The 15,087-nt window shown below is 50.3% G+C and overlaps 1 protein-coding gene across 1 annotated transcript in view; it reads right to left on the reverse strand.

The window, feature by feature from the left end:
* Positions 1-14,998, reverse strand: part of TTC21A (tetratricopeptide repeat domain 21A) — a 32,721-nt gene extending 17,723 nt beyond the window's left edge. Inside the window, exons 1-8 of the mRNA XM_052640216.1 lie at positions 14,972-14,998; positions 13,550-13,679; positions 12,649-12,759; positions 11,826-11,992; positions 10,046-10,168; positions 6,409-6,566; positions 2,576-2,660; positions 421-519 (exon numbers count right to left, since the gene is read on the reverse strand). Coding sequence (XP_052496176.1) covers positions 421-519; positions 2,576-2,660; positions 6,409-6,566; positions 10,046-10,168; positions 11,826-11,992; positions 12,649-12,759; positions 13,550-13,679; positions 14,972-14,998 — 900 coding nt within the window. The remainder of the gene's footprint in view (positions 1-420; positions 520-2,575; positions 2,661-6,408; positions 6,567-10,045; positions 10,169-11,825; positions 11,993-12,648; positions 12,760-13,549; positions 13,680-14,971) is intronic.
* Positions 14,999-15,087: the final 89 nt, after the last annotated feature.

The raw sequence follows: 15,087 nt of genomic DNA on the forward strand, positions 1-15,087 counted from the left end.
CTGCTCTGTTTGCACTGAGCCTGGCGTCAGAGAGGGTTAGGCAGGCAGCCTCCCTGGGACTCTTTCACAAAAAGAATATGGGAGTCGGGGGCTCCAGCACCCTGTTCTTCCACAGCTGTGTTGCTGCCCTCTTTCCCCAAACAGGGCGCCTCCCACTCTGAAAGCACTTCCAGATCTCACTTCCGTGGTCTTCACAGCATCTCTGAAGGGCACAAGGGCACAGGAGACAGAGGCCACCTGATACCATGATAGGATGGAGGCAGGCAGGGGCCCCAGGGCCTGGGCCACTAGACTGAGAGATCAAGTTTAAGCCGGAGAGGGTGGGGCGGGGTCCTGAGGGAGCTTCTGGGGGAACCACTGATCTCCCCTGGGAATAAGACAAGATGCGCTAGCTCAGAAACCAGGGAGGAGCTTTCTTACCAGTCTGCTCACTACAAGAATTTTTTTAAGATGGAGGCTTGGATTTTGGGGCTCTCTTGTTTCCAGTGCCTTAATCAGATTCCTAACGTGCTCGGCAGCCTGCAAGAACAAAACACAACGTCAAAGGCAGTAGGTAAAAGGGGAGTGGGGCAAAGGTTCTCAAGGGTGGCTGCCCGGAGCACCAGCTGAGAGATCTTAAACACACTCAGGCCTCCGCACCAATGCCAGAGATTCAGTTAACTGGCCTTGGGTGTGCCCAGGCTTCAGTACCACTTTGGGGGCCCGCAGGGGCTTTCTCCCCAGAGCCGGCACTGCCCCTTTATTCACGAATTTGGGAAGAGCAGCTGCCCTTTGAGACGGCCCCAAACAGTGCCAGAAGCCAGCTGTATGGTGCACACACAGCGGTTCCCCCCCCCCGCCCCGGGCCAGTTCCAAACCACCTGGGCTGGCCCAGGAGCAAACCGTCAGGGTGGGTCTCTGGCCCCAAACTTCTGTTCCATTTTGACCTGAGTCACCACATTGATCCCTCTCTGTCATTCCAGTGAACCCTCCCAGGGACTCTGACAGTCAGTGTAACTGACTTTTCCAGTCTAGCAGACAAAGGGTCAGAAAGGTTAAGTTCATCTGACCAAGGTTACTCAGCCATCTAGATGGCTGACTTGAGTCCAAAGCCTGTGCTCTTTCGTGGACTCTTCTGCCCATTCACTATGTAGGGTAGGGAGTTCTTAGTCCACAGCTGCAAAGAAGTACCAGGAGAGAATATGGGGTGGGGTGGATCTTCTCTGCAAGCTTAGGACTATGCAGCCTGGGCTGGGGTGAGGGGCAGATCCCAGGGTTTGAGATGGGGGCAAAGGAGGGGCATTAAATGCTAACTGCCCTTGGGCCTAACCATGAGGCCAGGCCCTTGGGAGGCTTGCTCAGGGCCCCAGGTTCTCAGGGAGCTGAGGACAGGCCTATTCCCTTGTTTCTAACCCTTTTTGAGGGTTCCTACCAAATACAGACCATGCCCTCCACCTCACCCCACTCTATAAAATCCATAACCTCAGAGCTGGGCAAAAGGAACCAGAAACTTCCTTTTCTTGCCATGACCCCTTAGGGCCTCTTGACTGGTCACACTCTCCGCAGAAGCAATGTCTTTATTAAGAAGGCAGGGTTTTCACTGAAGACACAAACTCTTTTTGAAAATAAGAACGTGTCTGGGCATGGAGGTTTTCATTAGGAATTAGAGGTGCTTCTGACTGCATCTGAGGACTCTTTGGAGTTTCTCTGGAAAACTACAAGTCTTAGGAGCAAGTTGATGGCCAGGTGCATGCTAAGTTGCTCAGTTGTGTCTGACTCTTTGTGACCCCAGAGACTGTAGCCAGCCATGCTCCTCTGTCCATGTGATTCTCATACTGGAGTGGGTTGCCATTTACTCCCCCAGGGGACCTTCTTGACCCAGGGGACCCAGAGACCAAACCCACGTCTCCTGCACTGACAGGTGGATTCTTTACCACTGAGCAACCTGGGAAGCCCATGGGGCCAGGTACTGCCTGGTCAATATCTGAACAGCGCTAACCATCCCCTTAAAAAAAGGCATTTCCCGAAACATGAACACAACCATGGGAATTCCTTGGTGGTCCAGTGGTTAGGACTCAGCACTTTCACTGCTGTGGGCTTGGGTTCAATCCGTGGTCACAAAACTAAGATCCCGCAAGCCAGGCAGTGTGGCAAAAACAAAAACAAAACCCAAACCAGCAGCAAACCACAATCATGACTTCCATCAGCTGAAATGGAGCAAGTTATTGTAGCGCACTGGGCACTGTTCCCAGTCGTCCTACGTGTCCTGTAATTGGACCTTATAACAACCATACAGAGTGGGTGGAATTAGCTCCATTTTCACAGATGAGCATCTTGGGGCTCATCCAGGTGGAGACACCTGCCTGGGTCACACAGGGAACATGAGGCAGAACCAGAGCAGTGTGTCAGCCTCACTGCCAGCCTTTGGAACTGTGTGGCTCAAAGACCAAACCAGAGCCCCGAGGGTGTGGATGGGTGTAGGGAGCTGAGTCCCAGGGAGCCCCCTCCAAGGCCTTGGGGGTGGAGGTGCTGTGGAGGGTACCTCCTTGGCTGGGTTGGTTTCAAGGTTCAACTTCTGAGTCTTGAAAGAACTCACCACAGTCATGTTTCCTTCTCTTGTGAGCTCATGCACAGCTAGAATTTGACAAGCATCGATATTGCTTTGGTCTTTTTTGAGGATTCTGAAACAGGAAGAGGACCCATGTGAATTGAGAGAGTTCAAAGGCAAGGTTAGGATGGTGTGGTGGCATCTTCTGATTGTCTCCTAACATCTATCCTCCCCTTCTTTTAATAGAACCTGCTGAACTGCTGGGGCATGTGGCTACTGCGATAAACACTACATTTCCCAGCTTCCCTCTGCAGCTCATGTGTGACCATGTGACTAAGTTCTGACCAATAGGATGCAAGTGAAAGTGCCCAGGGTATATCCAGCGGTATCCCTACAGCATGACTTCCATTTATTCTCTTTCCTCCTTCTTGCTGGCTGGAACGTGGGCCATGTGAGCCACATCCTAGGAATAGGACAGTAGGGAGAAGGGGGCGTGGGGCCCTAGAGAGTTAAGCTGTCATCCTTGTCTTGGCCCACCATCCAAACTTTTCCCTGAGAGAGGAATAACCTTTCATGTTAAGTCCCTTATTTGGGGGTGTCTTCATGACAGAAACCTATTTATATCCCAAATTACACAGGCATGACTGTGGTACCAGGGTCAGGGGGCAGGGGGTCAAGTCTGCAGCTGTTCGATGGAAACTTTGGTTTCCATCATGTGTCACTGGGGAGGTGCGGCTCCTGACCACACTACAGAGTTTTCTTTTTTTTAGTTATTTATTTATTTTTGACTGTGCTGGGTCTTTGTTGCCACAGGGGCTTTTCCCTAGTTGTGGCGAGCACAGGCCACTCTCTAGTTGTGGTGTGTGGGCTCCTCACCGTGGTGGCTTCTTCTGTTGCAGAGCATGGGCTCTGGAGCACTCGGGCTTCAGTAGTTGGGGGTGGGGAGCTCTAGAACACAGGCTCAGAGCTTGTGGTGCACGGGCTTAGCTGCTGTGGGGCATGTGGGATCTTCCTGGACCAGGGATCGAACCCATGTCTCCTGCACTGGCTGGCAGATTCTTTACCACTGAGCCACCAGGGAATTCCCTGGAATTTTCAATATTTTGTTTCTTTATAGGAAATTTCATATTTTTCAGCCGGATTAGGGAATGGTCCCTCTGCTTAACAATTCCTCTAATTGATGTATCAACTTTCAACACAACTAGGCAGAGTCAACATGCAAAGAGTTCTAGGCATTTATGATGATTTTGAAGGCACTGTGAATTTCATAATTTAGAAATTTAAAAAAAAAACACTTTTAAAATGACGTATGGACTAAAAACGAATCAGAACCAATGTTAGAGAAGTCGAAGAACCAAATGATACTGAAGATACTACTGAAATATCCAGATGTGTAGACACTGTTAAATGGTACCTCAAGGGACGTCTATAGACTTAAATGCTTATCTTCTAAAAGAAGATTTAGAATGGCCAGGCATCCAACTCAAGAGTTAGACAATAACAACAGAGTACCTCCACAGAAGGTAGTTAGCAGGAAATAATAAACAGCAGAATTAATCAGTTAGGAAACAAGGATATCATAGCCTCAACAAAACTCAAAGCTGGTTGTTTAACAAGACTAATGGAAGAAACACATTATTTTAACGTTGGTGGAGAGAACTAAAAGAGAAGGAAAAAATGAACAATATTAGGGCTGGAAAGAGAAAAATATCTAGAGAGCAGAAATTTAAAGAGCAATAGGGGAGGGACTGCCCTGGTGCTCCAGTGGTTAGAACTCTGTAATTCATTCTAATGTTGACACTATCAACTACATGAAACTAATGAAACATACGGGCTTCCAGGTATCCTGTGGGCCCAAAGTGGAGCCTCCAAAGCAAGCTCTTGATCCAGAAGTTCCTGCCCAGGATACCAGCCAGCTGTGAGAGAGGCCATGGAGTGCCAGCCCAGGCCTGGCACAGGCTGGAATCACTTCCAGTTTCCTACCAGGGCCTCTGTATGAGACTCCGATTCCAGTTAGCACCCTTCCATAGGGAAGGAAAAGGTATGTTTGTATTCCACCCCCTCACACACACAGACAATTTGGACTGCAAGGAGATCAAACCAGTCCATCCTAAAGGAAATCAGTCCTGAATGTTCATTAGAAGGACTGATGCTGAAGCTGAAACTCCCAATACTTTGGCCACCTGATGCGAAGAGCTGACTCATTTGAAAAGACCCTGATGCTGGGAAAGATTGAAGGGAGGAGGAGAAGGGGACAACAGAGGATGAGATAGATGGTCGGATGGCATCACCAACTCGATGGACATGGGTTTGAGCAGGCTCTGAGAGTTGGAGATGGACAGGGAGGCCTGGCGTGCTGCAGTCCACGGGGTCGCAAAGACTCAGACACGACTGGGCAATTGAATTAAACTGAACTGTACTGGTGACTCATGATCACTCAGGGAAAAACAGTCCATGAACTCTTTTTAGGAAGAAAATTAGTACTATATGTTTTATGATTACTGTGATAAAAATGGTTAAAGCGGTAGAGTTTAAAGAGATAAGCTTCAGTTATCTGGAAAATTCCATTTTCGAAAACCCTCCATCAAACATCCCTCCCCTGAAGCCATCTTTATCTCTGTTCACAGTGAGAGTGCTTCAGGATCACCCTCTACCTGGAACTGGGCTTCCGAAAGTCCCCATAACTCCTGAATCCTCCCTCTGCTGTCTTCCTGGTGCACTCAGCTTGCTACTAAAGTCTTCTCTCAGGCAATGGCCTTTATCACCCACAGTTTTAAAAATTACATACTACAATAGTCCCTTTCTGCCTTTTTTCTTCCCTCCCCGCCTACTCCTCAGACATAACTGCTGTTTACCTCTAACTCTTGTTGCCTTGGGTTCCTTTGGTAGTTCTGTCTCTCTCCTAAACACTATACTTAGATCACTTGATAGGGCTATTTCTTTTCCAATTTTTTTTTAAAGATTTTTTTTTTGATGTAGACCGTTTTTAATGTCTTTATTGAATCTGCTACAGTACTGATCTGTTCCACGTTTTTTGGTTTCTTGGCCACAAGGCATGTGGGATCTAGTTCCCTGACCAGGGATCAAACCCGTACACCCTGCACTGAAAGGCAAAGTCTTAACCAGCGGACCACCAGGGAAGCCCCAAGAGGCCTGTTTCTTGATCTTCCCACCATAGGCCTCCACTGCTGGCTTCCTGCTATGACAAGTGAGTGCCTAGTTCACGTCCAACCTCCCTCTGCTCCCCAACCCTCAATGTGACCATATCACTATTCATAACTCCCACTGACAATGCTGACTTTTATGGCTTGTTCCATCAAACACACAGTATCTCCCATCCTGCCACTGTGTAAGAGGGGACCAATTAGTCCCCTCCACTGGCAAAGGAAGTCTAGTCAAGGCTGTGGTTTTTCCAGTGGTCATGTATGGATGTGAGAGTTGGACTATAAAGAAAGCTGAGCACCGAAGAATTGATGCTTTTGAACTGTGGTGTTGGAGAAGACCCTTGAGAGTCCCTTGGACTGCAAGGAGATGCAACCAGTCTATCCTAAAGGAGATCAGTTCTGAATATTCATTGGAAGGACTGATGCTGAAGCTGAAACTCCAATACTTTGGCCACCTGATGCGAAGAGCTGATTCATCTGAAAAGACCCTGATGCTGGGAGGGATTGAAGGTGGGAGGAGAAGGGGACGACAGAGGATGAGATGGTTGGAAGGCATAACCGACTCAATGGATATGGGTTTGGGTGGACTCCGGGAGTTGGTGATGGACAGGGAGGCCTGGCATGCTGTGGTTCATGAGGTCGCAGTCAGACATGACTGAGCGACTGAACTGAACTGAACCAGCAAAGGAAGGAAGCATCAGGTCAGCGCCCCCTCACCTGTGTCCCATTTCGACCGTCTGCTCCCAGTCCTGCCGAGCCAGGAACAGCTGCATCTTTAGGACCAAAGCAGGCAGGAAGCTCCCGCAGGTGACGGTGATCTGGTTCACCACCTCAAGGGCCCCCGAGTAGTTCTGCAGCATCATGAAGTACATCACCTGTTGAAAGCCAAACAGAAGAGCCTTCATCAGTGCCCACCAAAAATGAGCGGTGGGTGTCAGTGTCCCCACCAAGACAGGAGCAGAGCCTGACACGTGGGCGGGAGCCATCATTCAGAGTGACAAATCGGGTCCACAGCAGTCTTGGGGTTTTCTGACAGGCAAGGCAGGGGAATGGAATTCCAGCTGAGTTATTTCAAATCCTAAAAGATGATGCTGTTAAAGTGCTGCACTCAATATGCCAGCAAATTTGGAAAACTCAGCAGTGGCCACACGACTTGAAAAGGTCAGTTTACATTTCAATTCCAAAGAAGAGCAATTCCAAAGAATGTTCAAACTACTGTACAATTGCACTCATTTCACATGCTAGCAAAGTAATGCTCAAAATCCTGCAAACTAGGTTTCAATAGTATGGGAACTGAGAACTTCCAGTTGCACAAGCTGGATTTAGAAAAGGCAGAGGAACCACAGATCAAATTGCCAACATCCATTGGTTCATAGAAGCCAGAGAATTCCAGAAAAACATCTACTTCTGCTTCATTGACTATGCTAAAGCCTTTGACTATGTGGATCACAACAAACTATGGACAATTCTTCAAGAGATGGGAATACCAGACCACCTTACCTTCCTCCTGTGAAACCTGTATGCAGGTCAAGAAGCAACAGTTAGAACTAGACATGGAACAACAGACTGGTTCCAAATTGGGAAAGGAGTACGTTAAGGCTGTATATTGTCACCCTGCTTGTTTAACTTATATGCAGAGTACATCATGAGAAATATTGGGCTGGATGAAGCACAAGTTGGAATCAAGATTGCCAGAAATATCAACTGGGAGAAATATCAATAACCTCAGATATGCAGATGACACCACCCTTATAGCAGAAAGTGAAGAGGAATTAAAGAGCCTCTTGATGAAGGTGAAAGAGGAGAGTGAAAAAGCTGGCTTAAAACTCAACATACAAAAAACCAAGATCATGGCATCTGGTCCCATCACTTCATGCCAGATAGATGGGGAAACAATGGAAACAGTGACAGACTTAATTTTCTTGGGCTCCAGAAGATGGTGACTGCAGCCACAAAATGAAAAGATGCTTGTTCCTTGGAAGAAAAGCTATGACAAACCTAGACAGCATATTAACAAGCAGAGACATTACTTTGCCAACAAAGATCCATCTCATCAAAGGTATGGTTTTTCCAGCAGTCATGTGTGGATGTGAGAGTTGGGCCATAAAGAAGGCTGAGCGCCAAAGAACTGATGCTTTCAAACTGTGGTGTTGGGTAAGACTCTTTGAGAGTCCTTTGGACTGCAAGGAGATCAAACCAGTCAATCCTAAAGGAAATCAGTCCTGAATATTCATTGTAAGGACTGATGCTGAAGCTGAAGCGCCAATACTTTGACCACGTGATGCAAATGAGCTGACTCATTTCCCAGATGCTGGGAAAAATTGAAGGCAGGAGGAGAAAGGGACAACAGAGGATGAGATGGTTGGATTGAATCACCAGTTCAATGGACCTGAGTTTGAGCAAGCTCTGAGAGATGGTGAAGGACAGGGAAGTCTGGCGTGCTGCAATCCATGGGATCGCAAAGAGTTGGACACGACTGAGCAACTGAACAAGGCAGGGACTACAGGAGATAGCTGAGATAGCTGAGCCCCTGCAGGCCTGGGACAAAGTCATGGGATGGCACCCCCTAGTGGGGAGGTTCAGCACTTTCAATTTCCACATAAGGCCCATCATTTCCCATTCACTTTCCTAAAATTCACTGCTGAAAACTGCTCACTGTGGACCGTGCAGCCGCCGCAGGTCGGCAACAGTTTGCAGGTAACCCTCTTCCCACATATCAAGTCTGTGGGACTTTTCCTCTGTCAAGGCTCATCAGGCTGGGGTCACGGTCTCTGCAGGCAGCCAGCCACTAGCTCTCCTGGGCAAGTCATGACACATGCCTGAAGGGGCAGAGGGCAATGCTTCCCAAAGGCTTGAAACTGGACTCCAAAAGGCTGGCTTTGGCCTACAGCCACCTTCCATTAAGAGACTTACTGAAAACAAGAAGAGGAGTATTCTAAATAAAAACTTACGTATAGACGTGTTCACTGAAGCTTTCTTTCTACATGTACAACTAAAGACAACCTTACTATACAAACACTAGGAGACAAAGTTGGCAAATTATATTAGGTCCACGCAGTCGTGGCCTGACTTTATGTCAAAACGACATGTGCTTATGACACAACCCTACATGAAGAGACCAAATGGCAAGGTGCCCTATGATAATAACCATAGGAAATCCCCCTGTCTGCTGTCCTGTAGCAGGTGCTCTGTGTGACACCCTTCAGGACCAGGGGGTGGGAGTGGCTGTTGATATCTCTTGGAGAAGCCTCCCTCCTGGGCTCCCCTGTGGCTTCAGGGAGCCCCCAAGTACCAGGTTGCCCCCATCCCCGAGGGGCAGCCTACAGCCAACATCTTGTCAGGGAGGGGGTCAGGGCAGGGCCACCCCAGCTCCACAGTTCCAAGCAGAGCTGGCTGAGGCTGCCACTAGGGCTGCTGCACAGTCCAAGCTCTCCCTCCTACTTCTGTCCCTTTCCCTACACATGTCGGTTCTGAGGGCACAACCTGATAATCCTCCTGTGTGATAACCTCATGGCTTCTGCTCCCCCACGAACCACTGAAGGTGCACCCTGAAACAACGCACAGCAGAGAGACGAGGAGACACGGCCCTAAAATATTGCCGTGGGTTGTTTGGGGGTGGCAGGTCTAAAAGGAGGCCATTTTGACTTTTTTAGACTTCTGGTTTTTCAATGAGCACGCATTCATTTCAGGTGGCACTAGTGGTAAAAAAAAAAAAAAAAAATCTGTCTGTCAATGCAGAAGACACAGAGATGTGGGTTCGATCCCTGGGCTGGGAAGGTCCCCTGCAGGAGGAAATGGCAACCCACTTTGGTATTCTTGCCTGGGAAATTCCATGGAGAGAGGAGCCTGGCAGACTACAGTCCACGGGGTTGCAAGAATCGGACACGACTGAGCATGTGTGCAAACAAATTCATTTTATAAGATAGGTATATACAAACAGAAGCAGGTAAGAGGATGATTTTTCCTCTCATAGACTGATTCAGCGAGGGTCACATCAGAAAAAGGCAACAATTTAAGATCAGAAAATACAAAACACATACCTTCTTTCTCTTATGACCAAGTGAGTGAGTTTAACAGGTGAGATGAGAAAGGAAAACGTAGAGAAAAGGGACAGTGGGTGAAAACAAAAGGGATAGAGAGAAAAAAGCCCACCAGAGCCCAGGGAGCATAGGTCCTGAGGAGATCTTAGGCAGGAGACAGACAGAAACTCAGACAGGAAGGACTGGGGCAGGCCCAGCGCTGCTCTGTGGCCCTGGCCCTCTCCGGGACTCTGCTCTTCATCCACCAGGTGGGGCCCTAGAGACGGAGGCCCCTGGCTGGGGACACTCCCACCCCTCGCCTCCCCACTGCCTACCTTTCCCATCAGCCCCAGGACGTCTCTGGTGTCCTGGATGCCATGCTCCAGGTACTTGATGGACTTCTTCACCGTGTGGGGTTTGTCTGAGCTGAGGTCCACCCAGCCTCTGAGCACATGGCCCTGGCATGAGAACAAGGGGAAAGGTAAGTCCTCGCTCCTGCATCGCCTCCATTCGACTGCCTCTCCTGCCCTACTTCCCCCTCTTTGTCACTCCATTTTCCGAGGCCCTGCCAGGCACCGCTGCTCCCAGATCCCAGGGCAGCCCTGCTCTCTCTCTCGGGCCTTCCTACCTCTTGTTCCTTCACCTGGAAAGCCCTTCCCAGCATGCACCCCCTAACCAGGTCCCTTCACCTGGTTAACCGCCACCAGTCTTTAAAACTCAGTGGAGGAGGCCCATCCCATAGGAGGCCTTCCTTGACCCTGCAGGCTGGGGTGAGGCTCTCGCTGTAACCCCCATGGTTCTCTTGCCCTGTCTTGTCACTGTCTGTTTACACTGGGGTCCGAGTACCATGGCGGGACCACTCCTGCTGCCTCTGCTCCTTACACCAGCGTAAGGGCTTGGCCTGGACGGAAAGCTGGGAATGCCTTCTGAGTGGGCGGGTGGCCACTCTGAGTTCATGGGCCTTGCCGGCTCCTCTCCAGCCTTTACCCCAACTTGCCCGGCACGTGTGGCAGGCCAGGCCTGGGAAGCAAGATCAGAGGGGCACCTGGAAGACCCTGTCCCAAAGCACCACTCATGGCCTAGAGAAGGTTTCTCAATTCTTTTCCATTATTGCCCTTCTAATGAGCCTTTTTCCCCTGGAGAAGGAAATGGCTACCCACTCCAGTATTTCTGCCTGGAGAATCCCATGGATAGAGGCGCCTGGTGAGCTACAGTCCATGGGGTCGCAAAGAGTCGGACACGACTGAGCAACGGAACAACAACAAAGGAGCCTTTTTAGACGTTTCCCACCTAGTCATTCTCTGCCCCTCCAAGAGAATTAAGTACCACGTGTACACTGACTGATTTTACGTTCTGTGCGTATATTTGTGTTTTACATCCAATCAATGAGATTTTTCACCCTCTCCTTCAAGAAGCAATTTCCGCCCCCTTGAAAAGACCCTGATGCTGGGAAAGACTGAGGACTGGAGGAGAAGGGGACAACAGAGGATGAGATGGCTGGATGGCATCACCGACTCAATGGACATGAGTTTGGGTAAACTCCGGGAGTTGGTGATGGGCAGGGAGGCCTGGCGTGCTGCAGTTCACGGGGTTGCAAAGAGTCTGCGACTGAACTGATTGACTGACTGGGGGGCTGGGGGTGATACACGCCCTGCTGAGATGCACGGCCTAGACTGAGGCTTCCAATTCTACAGTCCTTTGGCCCATGAGACCACCACAGGTGAGATCTACTGTGTGAGCTGAGCAGAGACACCGAGCAGATCTCTGCACGGAGGGAATGCAGGCCCAGTGAAGCCAGCTCATCTAGTTTTTCAAAAGAACCATGAAATCTGGGACTTTTAGGTAAAAATGTTCTGATTTCGAAATGCTAGCAACTAATTCAAGATTTTAAAACTATATAGCACAGGCCATAAAACACCTATCTGCAGATTGGACTCTATGGACAAAGTCCAGTTTGTAGTCGGCTAAACCCTGAGCCAGCATGGGCCTTGTTGGTGCCTGGGTGTGACCCTCCCCCAGCCCTAGTGCCCTCTCTGGGAGTCAGAGCCACTCTGTATGACATGTTTGGATGCTGCTTTCTTTGGCTGTTGCCCCCACGATGCCAGGGGCCTGTACCTCTCTGGAGCTGCTGGAAACCTTCAACGTGCGGTCAATGTACTCCTTGGCCTTGTCGTGGCGGCCCATGAGCCAGAGGAAGAGTCCAGCATAGTACAGGGCAGTCCCACTGGCTGTCTTGCGGACTTCCTTCAGGCTGCTCTCAAGCTCCTGAATTGCTTCTCGGTCTGGGAATTCATGAGAGGGGGAAGAGGGCAAGTTAGGATGGGGAGGTCTGTCTGGTCCTTCCCCTGGACACTCTGAGCCTCCCACAACACATGCAGCTGACCACACGACAGCCCAGGGCCTGGGAACCAGCCACGCCAGGCCACAGGAGAGGCCCAGCCCTGGACTTGGGTTTGCTGGTTGAGATGTGTCTTTTCTCCTCTGTGCCCAGGAGTTTTCTGGGCAGACAGATCAAACCGGAATCTCCCACCTCAGGCCCATAGTCCATTCCAGATGGGGAAATAGTTTGTACGTAGTTTTGTGGAATCTCTCCCTGACCCTAGAGAGGTGGAGATTTAGGGGTAGAAATTTTTTATTTTGGCTTGGTTTTTCTTGACAAGATCTTGGCAAAGGCAAGCAGGGTGTCTCCCCAGTTCTTGGGATCTGAAAGGAGGACCCCTCCCACTGTCAGGCATTCTGCCTGTGGCTCCCACTCAACTGGGCCTGGGCATGGGGTCTTCTCTGAGGTCTCTGTGGGGATGGCACTGGCAGCCACTCCTCATAGCATCTGAGGCCACAGGTGCACACACTTCCTGCAGCCGCCCAAGAGGGGCAGTGTCTGGAGCAGGGCTCTCTTTTCCCCACTGGGCCAGGCTTGGCTGAGCATGCCTGCACTCACCAATGGTTTCACAGCACTTGTGAGCATAAATGAGGGCCATGATGGAGCACAGGGACACGTCTGGGTGATTCCGGATGCTCTCCAGGCTGCCAATGGCATCCTGGATGTGCTCTGTGAAGAGAGCCCACGTGGTTATTATGCTCAGAGGGCAGGAGGCTCCATGGCAGACCCAGGGCTGACTCAGGGCTTGGTGCAATCTGACCCAAGTCTTGGACTAACTGGTCCATAGGTCCCTAATGGCCCAAGTTCCCTGAAGACTGAAGCTTCCTGAAAGCACTGCTGGCACCATGGTCCGCATGGCCAGGGGATGGAGGACTTGGAGCTGAGAGATCTTCCTGTGAGTACTTGCAAGGATACCCTGTATTGGTTCTGAAGAAGGACCTCTGTGCATTCCCAGCTAGCTATAAAATATAACCCCAGAGCCACTGATGATATTTATCCTTCCATGTCCACTGACATTGGCCATGGGCGGGCCAGGACCACCTTCTGAATGTCAGTGGATTGGTACTGCAGGGGCCCTACTCCTCTCTCTGCTTCTGTCCCACACATGACTGTGTCCACACCTACCACTTCCTCCTTTTCCTGCATTACCTGAAGTTGGTTCAGTAATCAAGCCTGGGGTTGGTTCAATAATCCTGTGGTCATTTCTCCCTGCTCCCCAACTCATTTCATAGACAGGGAAACTGAGGTGCAGAACAGGGGGAGTGAGCTCTCAGGTCTCCCAAGTCAACTAGATATAGATTACACAGATTTCTGTGGATTATCCTGGAAGTCTAGCCACTCTGTGTAAGACTGTTTCTAGGGGAACATGACTGGGGTAGAAGCAGGCATCCAGGTGGAGCCAGTGCGTTAGTGCTGGGTGAGTGCCTAAGGTCAGGAGGCAACACTGATGGGTCCTCACCTTCCCTGAGGGCTCCATAGGCTTTAAAGAACTGCAGCACCGGGTCATTGTTGAATTTTTCCAGGCCCACAGCTGCGACCTGCTGCACGTGGCGGAAGTACTTTTCTTTGCTGTAGTAAATGATCTCAGCCTGTGAGGAGGAAGGCAAAATCGCAATAGTCTTGGGCCCCTTTCTGCTTCTGTTCTGATCTTCTCCCTCCCCTATTCCCTGCTCCTCCTCCAGTTCTGTAAAGAGAAGAGAAAGAATATTCTGGCCTCATCTTGTTCCTCCACAGCCACAGAAACAGCTCCATACCGTTTCCTTAGGAAAGAGTTTGGACATGGCTTGTTTTGGAATTAACCACAGACTCTGGTTCAAAAGTTGATGAGAAATTCAGCTCAGGTTTTGCCTTATGAAGGGAATAAGGGGGAAGAAGGAGGACCAGTAATAAGGATCACAACACCAATAGTTAGAACTGCAAGTTATTGTGGGCTAACCACCTGTGGTGAAGGGTATGAAGGGCTTTATGCCTATTATCTTATGCATCATTCTCTCCATATTCTTCACAATTAAGGAAGCCAAAGCCCATGGAGGCTGTGGCTTGACAAACGTCATGCAATAAGAGAGGCTGAGATTTCAAAGTGAAGTCTCACTTCCCCTAAGGTTTGTGGGTGCTGGGGTTGGGGATAGATGCGGTTGGATTGTAAACAGCCTTGTGGGCTATATGAAAGAGCCCAGACATCATCCTGAGGGTAATAGGAAGCAGCTGGAATGGTTTTATGCATGGGGATGGGGGTGCGGTGTGCGTGGTGGGGCGGGGGTAGGGAAAGTGTTCAGATGTGTGTTTTTGCAAAAACCTCTCTGGCTCGTGTGTGTGTGTGTGTTGGGGTAGCTGCTGTTGGTGGTGGTGGAGGTAGGGAGACTGCTGAAAAGAGATGAAATAGAGAAACCAGCTGGGAGGGGGACTGTTGCAGGTGCCCAGAGGGGAGATGGTGGTGATACTGGGCTAGGAGATAAAATAAGGAGCTGATATTTTCCGCTGATAGACAGGAGCTGGAGATGGGTATGGGGAAGAGTAACGGCTGGGGGCGTCAAACGGTGGTGCCATCCAGTAGGGTGAAAGACACAGAAGAGGCCCAGGCGGTTGGAGCCGAGGGTGGGGGTCGGATAATGGCAAGGTGATGGATTTTTATGCTTTGGTTTGGGGGAGCTCGGAGATAAGACTGGGTGGGGATGATGGCTAGGGGCTCAGGGTACACAGAGAACACTAGACAGGATGTGCTCGCCACGGAAAGAGAGGCGAGAAGGCACCAAGACCGTCTGGAGAGGCCGGGGACAGCGAAAGCCGGGTGGCGGTCAGAGAAGTAACAGGGGAGCTGCAGGTCGCGGGGCTGATGGGCCAGAGGAGGAGTCCCGGAGGGAGCAGTGCCCGGCTCACGCACCATAAGGGAGGAGTCATTGCTGCTCATCTCTGGACGCCCGCGGCTCTAGAGTCGGGGTCTCGTGGTGCCGCCGGGAGTCAGATTCTCAAGTCAGGGTCCTGGGTACGCCTCTCGCG

Source organism: Budorcas taxicolor, chromosome 1, assembly GCF_023091745.1.
Source record: "Budorcas taxicolor isolate Tak-1 chromosome 1, Takin1.1, whole genome shotgun sequence".
NCBI classification, from domain to species: Eukaryota; Metazoa; Chordata; class Mammalia; order Artiodactyla; family Bovidae; genus Budorcas; species Budorcas taxicolor.